Genomic DNA, 17,179 nt, shown 5'->3' on the forward strand with positions numbered 1-17,179 from the left:
ATACATTCTGTTTTCCTTGCTTGTGGTGATATTCTATTTCCCCTCACTCTACCTCATCCCTACCGTGCACAATGTACGCGACAGAGACCGCAGGGGAAACAGAAATTGATGGTGACTATTTTTATCAATCATTAAAAAAAACAAAAAAACAAAACAGCAGCAGCAGCAGCGTCCACAGGCATCATAATGACACACTTTTCCGCGTAATGTTTAAATATATAATGTAATAAAGCAAGTGACAACAACAGGCCTGGAGACAACGGTACTCGTATTGGAAATGATAAAAACTTGATTATGAAAATACTTTGCTGTTTGCATATTAATTGTATGATAATAAAAAAAAACAACAACGAAACAGTATAAATTTGATTTTATGCTTGATAGCTATATTTATACCATTGACAAAAAAAAAAGAAAAAAAAAGAAGAAATAATCTTGTAAAAAGCAACCATACAATGTCTTAATATGTTTTGTCATATTGTGGAAATCCAGAAAAAAAACCCGCGAGAGTTGGTCACATCTGAGCCTATTAGAGACATGTCAACTAGGCAGACAAACACATACTTGAGATGAAAATCGATGTTTCATTAATATCATTAATTAATAGACATTGTTACGTTAGGTTATGTTAATAGAAAAAATATATTTGTAGGTGCTAAATTTTTTCTTCGCCGGTGCATATATACTATGTCTGTTTCCCTGTCAGCTTCGTCACTCATCGCGTGGTCAAACTTCCCCTCTGTACAAAAGTCCTGCAAAAAAAAAAAAAAAATGTAAAAAATGCAAAGGCTGTATGATAAGGTGTGACTCTAGTAACAGAAAGGATCGTGTATAATGGCAACGTATGTAGTGTGTAAACAGAAAGGATCGTGTATAATGGCAACTTATGTAGTGTGTAAACACGTGTTGCATGCTGATCAATAATGGAATGGATGAATTCAATATGGTGGTATACCAATATTAAGTTTCATACATATAGCAGAATAATGTTGAATTTCAAACACTAATAAATATCTGCAATGCACAAAACTAGTCATGTAATACACCAAAATGTTTGTTTGTACATGTAGTTTCTTTAAATCACCAATAATTTACTGTAGATGCTAACAGTGTCTTCTATAGAGTTACTTCGTTGTAAGATGTCGTTCGGGATAGTTCCAAGTCACACAAATAATCAAACCTGAAAATAGCCATATTGTTATTCTCACAACACGATAGAAACAGTGAATAATATTACACAAACATAGCATAAATGGAGGCATTGTATTGTATTGTATTGTATTGTATTGTATTGTATTGTATTGTATTGTATTGCAGTGTATCGTAGAGGAGCAGAAATCACAAGTTTAATTTTAATTAGATTGATATTTTGACGTGTTTTTAGAATATGTTTGTGGCTGATGTTAGCTGCTGTTGTAGGAAATTATATATTCCTGTCATATCTCTGTCGTCATCCTCCGGCGTTCCTTCAATTACAGGTATCTTGAGGATCTGTGATGAATACCAAAACTATTGTAGCCATTACAATAGAATTCTGATAAAAATATTATCCTCTAACAAAACCAATCTTCTTTGACAAAAAGATCTTTTGTGAATATTCATATATAAAAGATTGTAAACTCTCTGCACCAAGCGGAATAGAATTACCAGAGCGACCTTCCGTTATAACGTATCTCAATAGCTCCTGGATACAGCACGTTATTTACTACAGCGAATCAGATTTGAGTAATCGAATACTGTAGCTATCAGATATTGACCAGTCAGATTTGAGTAATCGAATCCTCTAGCTATCAGATATTGACCAATCAGATTTGAGTATATCAGATATTGACCAATCAGATTTGAACAAACGAATACACAGACCGATCAGACATCAATCGTTCAGTTTTGAGAAAACGAATTCAACAACCAAAGGGATAAAGACCAATTAGATTTGAGCAAAAGAATACAAATACCAATGGAAATCAAGGCTGCATCTTTACAAATTATAAGTACCAATATATCTTCATACGCCATTTTACACAATAACAGTTTACATTGAAAGGTTGCATGGCAACAAAAATTGTATAAATGGAATTCATTTATAGGAAATCGATTCAATGTTTATGACTCGACTTACATCATATTGGCAATACTTCATGCTCCGTTCAAATTTTACTTGAGGTAGAAACTGAGAAAAAGAAGGATGTCAATGATGATGAGTACTCAAACAAAAAGATTATTGGAAGGCGATAAATAATATAGACCGTACAAGTTTACATAGACGATCAATTTGTGAAATATTTACCAATGATTTATGATAGTAAGTACAAAGAAGTGATTCGTTTCTTTAGCAATTTCAAAAGTTAGTAGCACAGACAAATGTATGAGGAGAACTATCCGTAAGCTGTAGTCAATAAATGTCGAAATATCGCAGAAGCAGCAAGATTTTCTTAGGGAGATATGGTATGACCAAAAACACGTGCTTGGCTATAAGGGCATCAAAAAGGAAAGCAAGCTGAAAATAAGTCATCACAGATCACCGATTGGTTGCAGAATCAAGATCCTTACAGTGTTTGAAGCCAGGCTCGACACAAAACACTTCCAAACAAACTTCTTTTGATGAATCTGGATTAAATGTGGAATACTGATTTAGCAAATGTCTCCAGTATCGGATACTTTATCGATTAAGTCACCTTCTTACTAGTCGTTTTATATCATTTCCCGTGCTATGCTTGGGCACTTCCTCTGAAGAAGAAGAACGCCAGCACTGTATTGGATGATATTTGTCGAGAGAACCCCCAACATCGTCGGATCAGATCAGGAAAGAATTTTTCAACCTTCCATTCCGACAACATTGTAAATCCATTTGGGTCACCCACATTGCAAGTGACAATGCTCATTAAGCTCTATTTGCTGAATCGTATTTAGGGTAATCGAAAAACAAGCTGTATAGATACTTGCATTCACATCAGACCTTCACCATTATCGACGTATCATCGGATCTCGTTAGAAGTTACATCAGTAGAAAACACTCTTGTCCGTATGGATTGGCACCAAACGATGTGAACATATACACACAAAACGTCATCTTTTTTCAGAAGAGACCAAGAACCTACCAAGACGAAGCCACACAAATTCAAAAAGGGGAGATCAAGGGAGACTGAGTTGAAAAGCACGAGAGTTTCGTCGTTGGTGGCAGTAAAAGTGGACGGAAGAAATATTCAGCGTCTCTCACAGATACTACTGAGTGTTCCTGTTTACAAAGTCAAAGATATGATTGGCGAACAGATAGAAGGAGCTTTTTACGCTCAAGAAAAGCAGAAGGTCAACAAACCAAAAGAAACGTAGTGGAAAATAGAAGAAGCCTGAAGAAGATAAAAGGAAAGAAATCAGCTTTGGTCAAATGATTACGCTAGCCCAAAAAATCGATTTCTTGATCAATCTTGACCCCCTATTTTTAAGAAATAAATGTCATGTTTTCGAGGATGTCTTCGTATCTCGTGAAACATTGCAAAGACTTGGGAGTTTTTCTGCCGGGCTAAACCTTCAATACATAAAGCTATCTTCTAAAAAGCCAGTTAAAGTTTCGTATGCTGTTTATGTGAGCGCATTCTACAAGGTCGCTTGGCCTAAACAACTTACGATAACGTGGTATATAATGGTCTTTTCAAGATGACGGACCAGGACGATCGAAGAAAGTAGGTCTTAACATCAAGCTACCAGATCAGTTGTTTGTACTACCAGATCAGTTGTTTGTACACACATTGTGACCATGAGAAATACCATACTGAACTCAGACAACTGGCAAGATACTTGTCAATCCATCGTGACTGTGGACGAATTGTTGAATCAGATCTTTCGTTATAATGTGTCGGTATCGAATTATATCAAGGGTCTTATGTCTCGCCACCTAGTCAGAAATACTCCCCAGTGAGATCAGATAACATGTCATATACTGTTCGTGTCCACAGGCCTATACTTTTTTCCCCCGAAAATCAAGGGATAAACAAATTATTTATGTTGAGGATTGGTCCAACGTTATAGAATCCACGTTTTTGAAACAATGCTACTGATTGGTTTCAAAAAATCAAATTATCTGGTTATTGATTGGTTCCGAAACAACTGAAGATTGACATATGTTCATTTTTCAGATTTAAAGTTATGGATATATCTTTCCATTGACCGGATTCGGCGACGCTTCTCTATGACCACTGCGGTAAGGAGTTCAAGTCATGAAATGGTATGAGACGCTTACTAAAAGTTAGTGCGAGAAGCGCCTCCTAGACGTCATCATCGTTGGATCAAATATTTGTAAAAGAAAGGGTTGATATCATCATTTGCAACGATCATTTTAATCAATCATAGTTATGGTGCATCACATATACAATTGGGTTTGGACCAATCCATAACCAGATGATTTTATTTTTTGCATCAACTACACTGTCATCGTCTGTAGCATATGTCATCTAAGCACACGTCATCCCCTAGAGTCTCTGTGGTTTCTTTGTTGAGCAGTGGTAGTACCTAGAACTACTCCTCTAAAAAGGAAAGAAATATTGTATAACCCTACCCAGTAACAATGCGACTTAAACCACACGTCTGCATGAACCCATTGAACTAAGAAGTTTGTGGGAAGTGTGTTTGACCGAAATTCAATATCCCAAGTTTAACGTCCTTGAAGGTGAATTATGGTTGAAGATGGTCGTAGGTTGCAGTGAAAACATTGCCAGCGTGAAATTCGATTCCGCAGCTGCAGTAAGATTTCACGTTAAAGCAGGTTATTATCCAAACGTGATCGGAATTTTAGAGTACCTATGAGGTGCTAAACGAATGGTATCAGACGGAAATATATTCAAGATTGCAACGGACGAATTCGATCAGAGGGTGACGTTTAAGGTGACTACATGTTTACGCTTAATTGAGCAACAATTGATAGGATTCGAATCTTCACGCTTTTCCGAAGATAAACATACCGGATAGTGGGCGAGTTCCTATCAAAGGTACCCCCGCAAACGTCATCATTCAAACATTCCAACCCATTCACTGAATACGATTACAACAACGACAATTTCAAGAAATATAAATCTTGAGAGACGATACCGGTTAACCCATTCCATTCGTGAGAGGACAAGTTGCCGCGGCTACCTTTCATTTCAGAAGACGTTTGTAAAGCTTGATCAACCACATCTAGATACTCTATATAAGGAATGAATGACGTCAAAAATTGGGGAAAAAAATCAATATGAAAGCTGCTCACCAAAGCGATAAAAACCTATTCGAAAGGTATTATTTGAACCGAGCTGGAGGGGGTTGTGGTGAAAATGTCTTTAGAGGAACGCGAATGCAGAGAGGTCATGGCAAGGGAGGTATGTTTAGATATTTATTTCATCGGTCAGGCCTTTACTGAAATCTTGAATAAAGACCATCACGCAAATCTTGAAGAAAGGGATGATATTTGTAGGACAACAAGCAATCTATTCTGGCATGACTTTGGCAGGAGATTTGTTAAAAGGAAGAAATATCAAAACTGCAACAAGAAAACGTGCTATCTTAGCTAGAGATCAACTTAAATGTAAAACGTCGAACCACCTGGAGAGAGAATAAAGAGACGAAAATCTGCATCGAGATAAAGATATCTTTGATTCATGATTAACCCCAAAAAAGTGTGGAGCCATCCATCGTTTCCGTAAAGATGTGTTTAGTACATCAGAATTCGTGTGCCCAATCGGAATTAGATTTATTCGCTTCTCAACCCACTCAAACATGCGTTGAAGAATGATGCTGGCATCAAATAGGAACGGTCACTTCCATCAATGACGGTGGTCCTTACGTCTTCAACGTGTCTGGAGCTGGAGACGATAACATATATTTAGCAAATAGTTCCCTAACGTGACAGCTCAGATCATTAGTAACGATGATACGGACCTTACCGGTCAGAATGTGTCGCCCATTAATCTCTGGTTGTGTTAGCTTTTCGCTGATGTCAGCGTCAGTCTCAACGAAAAAAATTGTCTCTTCACCCAACATGTATCAGTTCAGAACTTAACTGGAAACGCAGCCGAGCTACGGATCAACTGCCAGGGAATCGCAGTTAATGACGGGAAGTGGTATAAGGACACGGCTACAAACATGGATACGACCGGAGACAAGAACTAGGGTTACATCAAGAGGAAACCGTTGACGGCCGTCACCCACCCGTCTAAATGATAAGAAGACTGCTCTTGGAATTATTTATTTAAAGTAAAGACTTGTTTTGTTTGATGGGAGAAGACAATGAATTTAAAGTGGCAACCAAGGACATATATCTAAATGTGAGAAAAGCGAGACCGAGTCCGTCGGTGAGACTAGCCAATGAATAAAGCCATGGAGATATCGTCCGTCAAATACCCCATCAGAAGAATCTTAATGAAGGTGTGTTCTGTTTCATGAGGGAAAACATAATTTCGTTGAGTCGACACTGACGCATATAGTTGACCCGTCTCCAAGAATCCTTTTCATTTTAAAGTTTCAAAAATCAATTTCGTTCTCTTGAACGTGGATGGCGAACAAGTCTCCATCAATATCGCTGAGAAGCATTACATAAGAAGCTACATGGGGCTGTTTACGACTACCGGTAAAACAGATCACGACGAAGGCACCAACATTTAGAGACGAGTATGGCACTGGTTTTACTTTGCTAGGATTCGATTTAACTCCAGACCTGTCAGATGTGGGCACATTTCATCTTATAAAAAAGAGAAAGATGTCTTTGGAAGTGGATTTCGGGGCAACCCTATCTAATACGATCAACGTCGTCGTGTACGCTGAACGTCATAGAAATCGATCGTATTAGACATATCATTTTTATCATAGAGTGTGATGAATACGCTTGAAATAAAACCGATCTTAGATACCATTTCTCCTCACTTTGCAGCGGTGTATGCCAGAAATAAACTGCCTACATATCGTTTACGTGTCCTTTGTCTTATGGTCTGTAATATTGATACCGATACTAGGTCAACATTGGATTACAGTGGATAGTGAACATGGGAATTCGTGGCGATCCTTATCGATTACCCAAGTCATTTTGAATTTAACGACTTTTTAAAATAACTACTTCCGGTACTTAATCTGGAAAGGACACACAAAGTATGGAAAGAGTTAAAATGGCGATGTAAAGCATGGAGTTATAATCCAATCAGAGCACAGCATCTGAACTCTCTAGTGTATGATCAACATTGAATCTACTACCTAGTTTACGAGAAATGGGAATGATTTAAGGCACATAACAGAAGTCTTCAATCTTACTAACATGTCATTGCTCACCTTGTAGATGACTTTGTTCGAAACCTTTTACAGTACTTGTCATAACAGGAATGTCATAATTCATTTTAAATCTTTTGTTTTTGAATGTATCAAAAGGGAGAAAAACACACAAACACAAAAAAAAAAATAAAAAAATAAAATAAGATAAAATAAACAACAACATCGGGGTCATTCACTGTGAACTCTGTATCTTAAGCAGAATTCTATAGTATTGGCTGTGATGTTGTTGTTGTGGTTTTCTTCGTATTCATCAAAGAAGAAAACTCCTCTCAAAGATACCTGCAATGAAGAATCTCAGAAGAATAACGACAAAAATACAAGACTATGGCAATTTCTTCATCAGTAAAATTGTAACAAACAACAGCTAAATACATACTCTAATAGCATGTCCTTGTGAAAACTGACATCGTGTTCAAAGCCGCTTTTCAGTATTTGAGGCACAGACACGATGGTCGTAAGTCGCGTCTGACAGGTCGCCGCTTTGAGGAAATAATATGGTAGCATATGAGAGGGAGTCGCTTAATTCAGATGATCGCTAAGGCAGGTTTGACTGTATTTTATAAAGGTTTTGAATATCATGTCAGCATTTGAAACTAACATGCAGAGTTAAATAATTGGCATGGCGAAATCAGCATATGAAGCTAACTATTTGCATTTAAGCACGTCAAAATCAGCACATGATGATTGATATTAGCATGTAAAACTAAACTGGTGGCATTCGTTAATTACGAATAAATTGTACATACAGGTAAGGAGCGATAATGCGGTGAACAAGTCTTAATTTATAGAATATCAAAATGAAAAATGCGGTGTACAGAGAAACCACTAATAAAACTTACTGTAGGGAATTAACTCGTTGACTATGTATCCAATTTACATTAGGCGTGATCATTAGTTACGTTAATAAGAATTGATGATGTCACACAAACAAATACAACATGATGGATAGATGACGATAACGAGCCGTAAGTTTAGTTTACGGGGTTCCATCAGTCTTCACCCTTAGCAAAACAGCCACTCATTCTCGTCTATTGATCAAATGGGTTATTATACCTATTTTATTCCAAAATGTCTGTTTTCAGTGGTATTAAGGTCAGACCGACATGAGATCTGTCTAATTCAGTGGTGTTAAGGTCAAACCGACATGAGATCTGTCGAAATCAGTGGTATTAAGGTCAGACCGACATGAGAACTGTCGAAATCAGTGGTATTAAGGTCAGACCGGCATGAGATATGTCTAATTCAGTGCTATTCAGGTGAGACCGACATGAGATATGTCTAATTCAGTCAAAATGTTTGATTACTTGCGTTTTTTGCTGGAATCCATATGTAGATCAGTTTAATATTCCATGGTGTACAATTTTTTGTTATATTATGAGGAAAATAACAAATAAATAGAAAACAAAATACCAGCACAGTCTGAAAAATCCTCTTTAGAGTGTTTTTCGACGTAAAAAGCGACTCCCAACAGCCAAACCAAAAGCGACCCCACCCCACTCCAGATAGCGATTCCCCTGCGCTAGGTAGTTTTATGCTATATTGGTCAAGTATTTACTGTACAACGTTATCTACTCTCTCGATCTCGAAAAGACCGACAACATCATCTCAGACTAGCGAAACCATATATAGACATAGTGGTATCGTCAGTACATGTGCCCGGACCATCTAGGTGCTGGAGTACGAACCGTCAAGGAATACATACATTTAATTACACACATATATATACAGCAGGTGCGTAGTCAGGCTGTTTCCGATATGTATGCAGAAAGTCGTGCGTTACGCCCGAGGCGTGATTGCGAAGCCATTCTAGGGGAGTGCATGTCACCCCTCTCGCTTTCATATGTTTTAAGATGCTTACATCTAGAGCTAGCTGTTGCATCATGGTGGCTTTTGAGATAAGACTTTTGATGGTTTATTTTATCTAAGACCACATTGTTCGGTTGATTCACTGACTTTGTTAAGCATCACAAAATGCGAAAGACAGTCCCATCCTGACGAAATTATCTGGAATCTGTAAAATGATGCGAGTTTTTAAGTTGACTTTGCAGCCATGTTACCGGTGTTGACAACTACAAATAAAACAAGGTACCATAGTTTCCTTAGTTATGTACAGGTGTGTACTGATCGATACCGTCAGTTGGCGTTGGATACGATCAATTAGGTCCCCCCGGCCTGTAGTATCAATGATATGTATTTCAATCGAACTACGCATCATCTAATCACTATTCCAGATTCAAGTAAAATAATGATAATAACATTAAGATAAAATGATTAAATTATCAAAATCTTATTTGAATTTGATAACTTGGCACCTACTTAGGATCGGTCTAATTCAGTGGTATTAAGGTCAGAACGGCATTAAATATGTCTAATTCAGTGGTTAAGGTCAGAACGACACTCACTGCCTTCTATGCCCAAAATGCTTGGCCAGACAGTTCCCTGGGGCGGCTTGGGTAGTCTACATGCAGTCTTCTATATGAGCCAAATGAGCTACCACGTGGTTCCTATACAGATGATATAACTGGCGCCTCGAATGGTATCAGTGTTATTAGTACACATATCTTTATCGATCATATCTTCACTACATCAATGGAAGCCTAAATGCCATCGTCGTCAACGATTCCATAGTTATGCTGTATAGGTACTAGAGGATGTATGGCCAGGATCGATGTAACGTTGTTCTGGAGCCAACAGAGGCCGACAACAAGGATCGGCGTGACCCGACACCTTGTACAACATGAAACGCTATACTCACACTGTTGATTTGCGGGAATTCCTGTATCTAGTTTTATTCGTTTATGTATAACTTCATTTCTTTGTTTTTGATGCTGTTTTCGGTAAACTATCCGTGACTTTGATATTTTCCAACACATTTCATACACTGATTGTTATGTGATGCAATTTAATTGTTTTTATCTAAATAATTGTTTTATGACGACAGCAATGAGCTATATGATCGTGTCAAATTTTGATACAATGTATGGAGGGTTGATATGCGCCATTTTCTTGTTTCGTTTTGTCGCCCCAAATAAAGATAATTGGCTTTTCATAGCGGAACAAAATAATGTTAAATTCAAATACCGAAAGAAATGAAGTCGCAGTGTACCGGCCTGAAATATGTTGCCACTCTGATTTTGTTGTCTATGGTTTTGCCACGCCTGGCGACGGGATGAAGATTATCGTCTTTTCACGACGAATAATAACTCTTATTAGCGGGTTGTATCTCGCGTCGAAGCAGCGACTTCATGTTTATGTCGCGTGAGGAACGATTCATGTTTGTGTCGCGTGAGGAGTGTGTCATGTTTGTGTCGCGTGAGGAGTGTGTCACGTTTGTGTCGCGTGAGGAGTGTGTCATGTTTGTGTCGCGTGAGGAGTGTGTCACGTTTGTGTCGCGTGAGGAGTGTGTCATGTGTGTATCGCGTGAGGAGTGTGTCACGTTTGTGTCGCGTGAGGAGTGTGTCATGTTTATGTCGCGTGAGGAGTGTGTCATGTTTGTGTCGCGTGAGGAGTGTGTCACGTTTGTGTCAGATGAGGAACGAGTCATGTTTGTGTCGCGTGAGGAGTGTGTCATGTTTGTGTCGCGTGAGGAGTGTGTCATGTTTGTATCAGATGAGGAACAAGTCATGTTTGTGTCGCGTGAGGAGTGTGTCATGTTTGTGTCGCGTGAGGAGCGACTCATGTTTGTGTCGCGTGAGGAGTGTGTCATGTTTGTGTCGCGTGAGGAGTGTGTCACGTTTGTGTCGCGTGAGGAGTGTGTCATGTTTGTGTCGCGTGAGGAGTGTGTCACGTTTGTGTCGCGTGAGGAGTGTGTCATGTGTGTATCGCGTGAGGAGTGTGTCACGTTTGTGTCGCGTGAGGAGTGTGTCATGTTTATGTCGCGTGAGGAGTGTGTCATGTTTGTGTCGCGTGAGGAGTGTGTCACGTTTGTGTCAGATGAGGAACGAGTCATGTTTGTGTCGCGTGAGGAGTGTGTCATGTTTGTGTCGCGTGAGGATTGTGTCATGTTTGTATCAGATGAGGAACAAGTCATGTTTGTGTCGCGTGAGGAGTGTGTCATGTTTGTGTCGCGTGAGGAGCGACTCATGTTTGTGTCGCGTGAGGAGTGTGTCATGTTTGTGTCGCATGAGGAGTGTGTCACGTTTGTGTCGCGTGAGGAGTGTGTCATGTTTGTGTCGCGTGAGGAGTGTGTCACGTTTGTGTCGCATGAGGAGTGTGTCATGTGTGTATCGCGTGAGGAGTGTGTCACGTTTGTGTCGCGTGAGGAGTGTGTCATGTTTATGTCGCGTGAGGAGTGTGTCATGTTTGTGTCGCGTGAGGAGTGTGTCACGTTTGTGTCAGATGAGGAACGAGTCATGTTTGTGTCGCGTGAGGAGTGTGTCATGTTTGTGTCGCGTGAGGAGTGTGTCATGTTTGTATCAGATGAGGAACAAGTCATGTTTGTGTCGCGTGAGGAGTGTGTCATGTTTGTGTCGCGTGAGGAGCGACTCATGTTTGCGTCGCATGCGGGGCGTGACCATTACTTTGTGACAATTTTGTCCGTCTTCAAAGTCTTCATCACTCACCCTTCAGCTTTTCGGACTATATTTTCCCCGACTGCTTTCCAGATCAATTCAAAACTGTGTATATTGCTTTCTTAAATTAATTATAGATCGACTTCGCATCCCATGTCAATATTCAAGTTTCTGTTGGTGTGACGGCCTTTCGCACAAAGAAAATTCTTATAATGAGTTTTTTTTCAAACCTCTTTTCGCAATCGTTTGCCCGGATCAATTTGTAACTTCGTACGTGGTTTTCATAGTGGATTATAGATCGTTTTCGAATGTCAATATTCTTAATGATTTTTTTCCTTATTTCGAGTTACATTTTTCCTTATTTCGAGTTAAATTTTGCCTTATTTCGAGTTACATGTATTCTTATTTCTAGTAACATTTTTTCCTTATTTCGAGTTAAATCTTTCCTTATTTCGAGTTGTATGTTTTCTTATTTTGAGTTGAATATTTCCTTATTTCGAGTTAAGTGTTTCGTTATTTCGAGTTACATTTTTTCTTAACTCGAGTTACATGTTTTCTTATTTCGAGTTACATTTATCTTTATTTCGAGCACTATGTTTTCTTACTTCGAGTTACATTTTTCTTAACTTTAAGTTCAATGTTTCCTTTTTCGAGTTACATGATTTCTTATTTCGAGTTACATGATTTCTTATTTCGAGTAAATTTTTTCCTTATTTCGAGTTACATTTTTCCTTATTTCGAGTAACTTTTTTGCCTTATTTCGAGTTACAATTTTCTTTATTTCGAGTTACATTTTTTTCCTTATTTCGAGTTACATTTTTTCCTTATTTCGAGTAAAATATTTCCTTATTTCGAGTTGATTGTTTCGTTATTTCCAGTTACATTTTTTCCTTATTTCGAGTTACATGTTTTCTTATTTCGAATTACATTTTTCTTTATTTTAAGTTAAATGCTTCCTTTTTCGAGTACATGATTTCTTATTTCGAGTTGCGTATTTCCTTATTTCGTTTCGGAGCTACGAAAAGATCACGTTTAGCGAGATAAAAAAAAACCGACAAGTATCTTTATTTCGGGGCGAAGTCATGACAGCAGGAAATGGCACATATCAGCCACCATAGCTTCGTAACTGATACAGTTCTCATTATAAGGAGAGCTACTCATAAATAAATGTATTGGTAATTGGACCACTATCAACATTATATCTTTGAAATTTAAACTCGCCTAGAGCGATACGAGTTTCACACATTAACACTAGAAACATGAACATTTCATTTTTTTTTCAGTTTTAACAATACTTTTACCTGCAATACATGCCGTCATGAAGCAAGCTGCATTCCCCGTTACCATGGCGCTGATCACCAAGGCTGATACATCAGTCTTACGAGACGGAGCCAGAGCACCAAGTGCTCCCAACATAATCCCCAGGGAGCTGATGTTGGAGAAGCCACACAAGGCATATGTCGAAATAACGATCGACCTATCCTGTAATGTCACACCAAAAAGATCTTAGATTTTATAACGCAAAAAAATATCCTATTTTGTTACCAAAGTATAAATAAGCAAATTTGCCAGCTTGAAGTATTTGGGATGACGATTTTAACCCTAAATCTAGACTTATGTTTTTTTACAGAAAAAGAGGCTTGAAATATGTTACTTTAAGGTATTGGTTCATCAAAATGAGATCTTTGATTGAAGCTTCACACGCTAAAGCTCATTTTAAGTAGTAGGCAAGTGTAAAAGTACACGTACACACGAGATAAAAAAACTTACAGACATGATTCCTTTCCTTAGAGTAATGTTCAGATCTGTGTACACAATATCATCTCCTGAGTAGTACCATCTTGTGACGTCACTTCCGTTAGCAACCCCCGACGTAATGTTCCTCGTCCTTTGTTGATACCATGTTAGATTGTAGTTGTTATCCATGTAAACAGAAAGTTCCGTATACGCAACTAGTTCATTTATGAATATTTTGGTTCCAATCATTTCCGCCACTTTCCGACAGTCACCAAGGTCAACTCCCATCATAGCGGCTATAGGCCAAAATATATAGGAGCACAAAAACTGAAAGGATAGATAGGGAAGTATTTAAACATTTTGATGGCAAAACATAATTTTAAAACAAATAAACCAATGAATCATCAAAGCATGTTTATATGCATTAAAATAGTTTGATTATGACAGGTTTAGAATCTACGATAATGAAAAACGAAATGAACTGACCTTAAAATATAACGAATTCTGTATCTGGGAAATAGATATTCCAGGTAGGTTATTATTATTACAACTGAAAGCACCTTTCAATATCTCCTTAATTGTAATCATGACAGTGAAATTGAGTATACATGGCTAGCATGTTACAATGGTTTAATCCTGTTTCTCACAAAACTGAAAATCCAGGTAAATTTTTTTTTGGGAGAAACAGGATTTGTTTACACAGGGGTCTAATTACTTAAGGATTGATTGTCAATTTTGTTGCTTGTATGGACTGATGAAGGGAAGTGAACCTCGTGCAAATGGTACATGAACTGCAAAGCAGTTCACTTCATTTGCACGAGGTTCACTTCCCTTCATCAGTCCATGCTAGCAACAAAATTGACAATCAATCCTTATATTTATGTTAACCAAATTAAAAACTTCGCCACAAGATTTCAAAATTAGGTCGCAACAGTGTGACGTAAGTGCTTCACTTTGTAATATTGTTATACTTATCGTACATGTGTGCACAGTAGTGGAACAGCAAATAGTCAACTATTCTCGTCGCCAAGGCAACACAAAATATAGTGTCATACACGTTTTGATTATTACGATGTTGATACACATAAATACGATATTTTCAAGGTAAAATATTCATTTATAACAAATATTTACGATATTGTATAATAAAAAATAAAAAATACCCATATAAATACGAATTTAAAGTGCAGTGTTGACGGTATAGTACAGTATGTGTGCGATTTGGTCACTCGAGAAACAGGGACTCGGCTAAAAAAATGAGCACAGGGTTTACGTGACGACAGTTCAGTGAAATATCGCAACGTTAAAAAACAGTGTTATATACTCTCTAAAGTCTTGAAAAAAATCGATTTTTAAGGTTTTATTATTTGAATGAATGTTGGAATTTTACTCTTTCGATTATTTATAGATGTCATATGTTACTCAAAATTTAACGCCGAACCCCTGTGACCGTATGTGATGCAGTCTAATAGCATACTTCTGCTACCAGTCTGTTTTGTGTTGTTAAATAGTGTTTAAATTTAGGTTTATTTTCTGTGACCACTGAAATGGTATCAAGCATGGCATTCGAGATAGAGCTGACGTTAGACCTACTGCGCTACGTACAATGTAGGTCATGAGCTCGGTGCTATCGAGAGTGTCAGTGTTATGTCAGATCCTGTACAGATAAAGTCATTGTATTGTCAGATAAAGCAATCGTATTGAAGGATAAATCATACGTTTATCCGTCAGTAGTTATTGGTTAAGGTGTGTGTCAGTTGCAGGATTAAACAAAATAATTTAAGGTATTTTAATTAATTTATTAATATTGAGAGTCCATTCCCTGATAACTGAACATACATTGTATATCTTTCCCACGAATATCGTAGACCCCATGACACTTTTATGTAACACGCGACAAACCTTCACAGGCGCCTCGCCGTCAAAGTACAATTTAAAGGCAGATTATCTGCTCCCTAACTCCCTTTGTAGACCTTTTAGATGTAACGTGAAAACACAACAAGATTTCGGCAAAGAAAAAAGGGTTAAAAAACGGCTGCTGCCATTTGGATGGCTAATGTTTCCCATGACAATTAGAATTACAAGCTACAGTATCATGATTGGTCCTATAACATGCCTTCAAAGGTTTGGATCGTGATTTTGAAACGTTTGTTTAAGGAATAATTCTTGTTTTTTTATCGTATGATGGTGTGTAAACCGCATTTTTTTTTTTTTTATAGATAACGGATATAGAGAAATATTTTTTTTGCAAATAAATGGTCATTTAAAGAGCTACACTCCATTCGTAGTCGTGCATGATATATTTGACCCTTCTTGGTACCAAAACTATAATATATAGGCGTTTCCTGAGTGTATTGCTTTTAAAGCAGCAGTATATGGATTTGAACGAACATTTTGTGGAAGACAAACTATTCCAACTACGAATGTATCTATAACAGAAGGTGGGAAAGATAAAAAAATATATTCCTGGTGTCATACCGATGACCTTCAGATACAGTACATTGGATGAGGAGGTGTAGGTACTCTGGTGTGTATTGATAAAATATCTTATGGAACTGACAATAATTATGAATTTGCCTCCGATCAAATAAGCTGAGCCAGCCTGATTCTAGTTTTTTAATGTTTACTAATTAAGTTGCACCTATTACATTTCGGGCGGCTTCAATATTGAAGTTTTCAGGTTTTTTCCCTAGCTCACACGGTATATTTCTCCACACAATATCTTCATACTCAGGTTAAGATCTTATAAATTAAAAATATATTGTTTGTTAAGTGTTTCTATCAAGTTGGAATTTCGATGTTCGCATGAAGTTAAGTGTCTGTGATGTTTTAGAGATAATGTAGTTAACGTTGTCTGTACAACTACCGTTGGAAGGGCAAAAGACTCCGATGTGCTGATGTCATATTTTAGGGTGATTTAGGGGGGTTCTTTTCCTACTTATGGTGATGTTTTCCGATTCATTAGGGTTTAAATCTACAAGCCACGTGACGTGATCATGCATTTATTTTTTCAAGTCCGATTCTTGTATTTCGTGTGTCGTTACAAGATTTTCTACAAAGACGTATTGTCGGCAAGCAGTTTTATATTGAATTTATATCAGAAACAATGTCATTAATGTACACTAAGAATAGCGTAGGACAAAGTATAGGGCCTTGGAGTGCCCCGGCATTAATAGATGCCCGATAAGAAGTACAATAATATATTCCCAATTATACCTGCAATTGTTTAAATATGATCCCTGTTTTCGGTCGAAAAGATAAACTTTAAGCCAGGATAATAACTTTCCACATATGCCAAAAAACTTTGAAGTTTGAAATGAAGGCCTTGTAGCCGAACACGATCGAAAGCTGTGCTGATGTCACGAAATACTACACGGATGTCTTTGCCTGAATCTAGAGCTTTACGGAATTCGTTAGATATACTGTGTGATTGATTTATAGTAGAGTCGCCGGGCGTGAACCCCGATTAATAGCTGGTAATGAGACTATTTTGATGAAGGGATTTGTACAACGTTCAAATACTTTGCCTGAGACACTTTATAGACATATAGGATGATAATTTTTGACGTCGTTACGGGTTTTTTTATATACAAGTATGACATTAGCTTTTTCCATGACGACGGGGATTTTGACATGGCAAAACA

The 17,179-nt window shown here is 37.7% G+C and overlaps 1 protein-coding gene across 1 annotated transcript in view; it reads right to left on the minus strand.

Annotated features, from left to right (window-relative positions):
* Positions 1–409: 409 nt before the first annotated feature.
* The window catches only part of LOC117343406 (solute carrier family 28 member 3-like), a 43,837-nt gene continuing 27,067 nt past the window's right edge, over positions 410–17,179 (minus strand). The window contains exons 8-10 of the mRNA XM_033905748.1: positions 13,569–13,862; positions 13,100–13,280; positions 410–752 (exon numbers count right to left, since the gene is read on the minus strand). Coding sequence (XP_033761639.1) covers positions 727–752; positions 13,100–13,280; positions 13,569–13,862 — 501 coding nt within the window. The 3' untranslated portion in view covers positions 410–726. The remainder of the gene's footprint in view (positions 753–13,099; positions 13,281–13,568; positions 13,863–17,179) is intronic.

The sequence above is a fragment of the Pecten maximus genome, chromosome 15 (assembly GCF_902652985.1).
Source record: "Pecten maximus chromosome 15, xPecMax1.1, whole genome shotgun sequence".
Classification (NCBI taxonomy): Eukaryota; Metazoa; Mollusca; class Bivalvia; order Pectinida; family Pectinidae; genus Pecten; species Pecten maximus.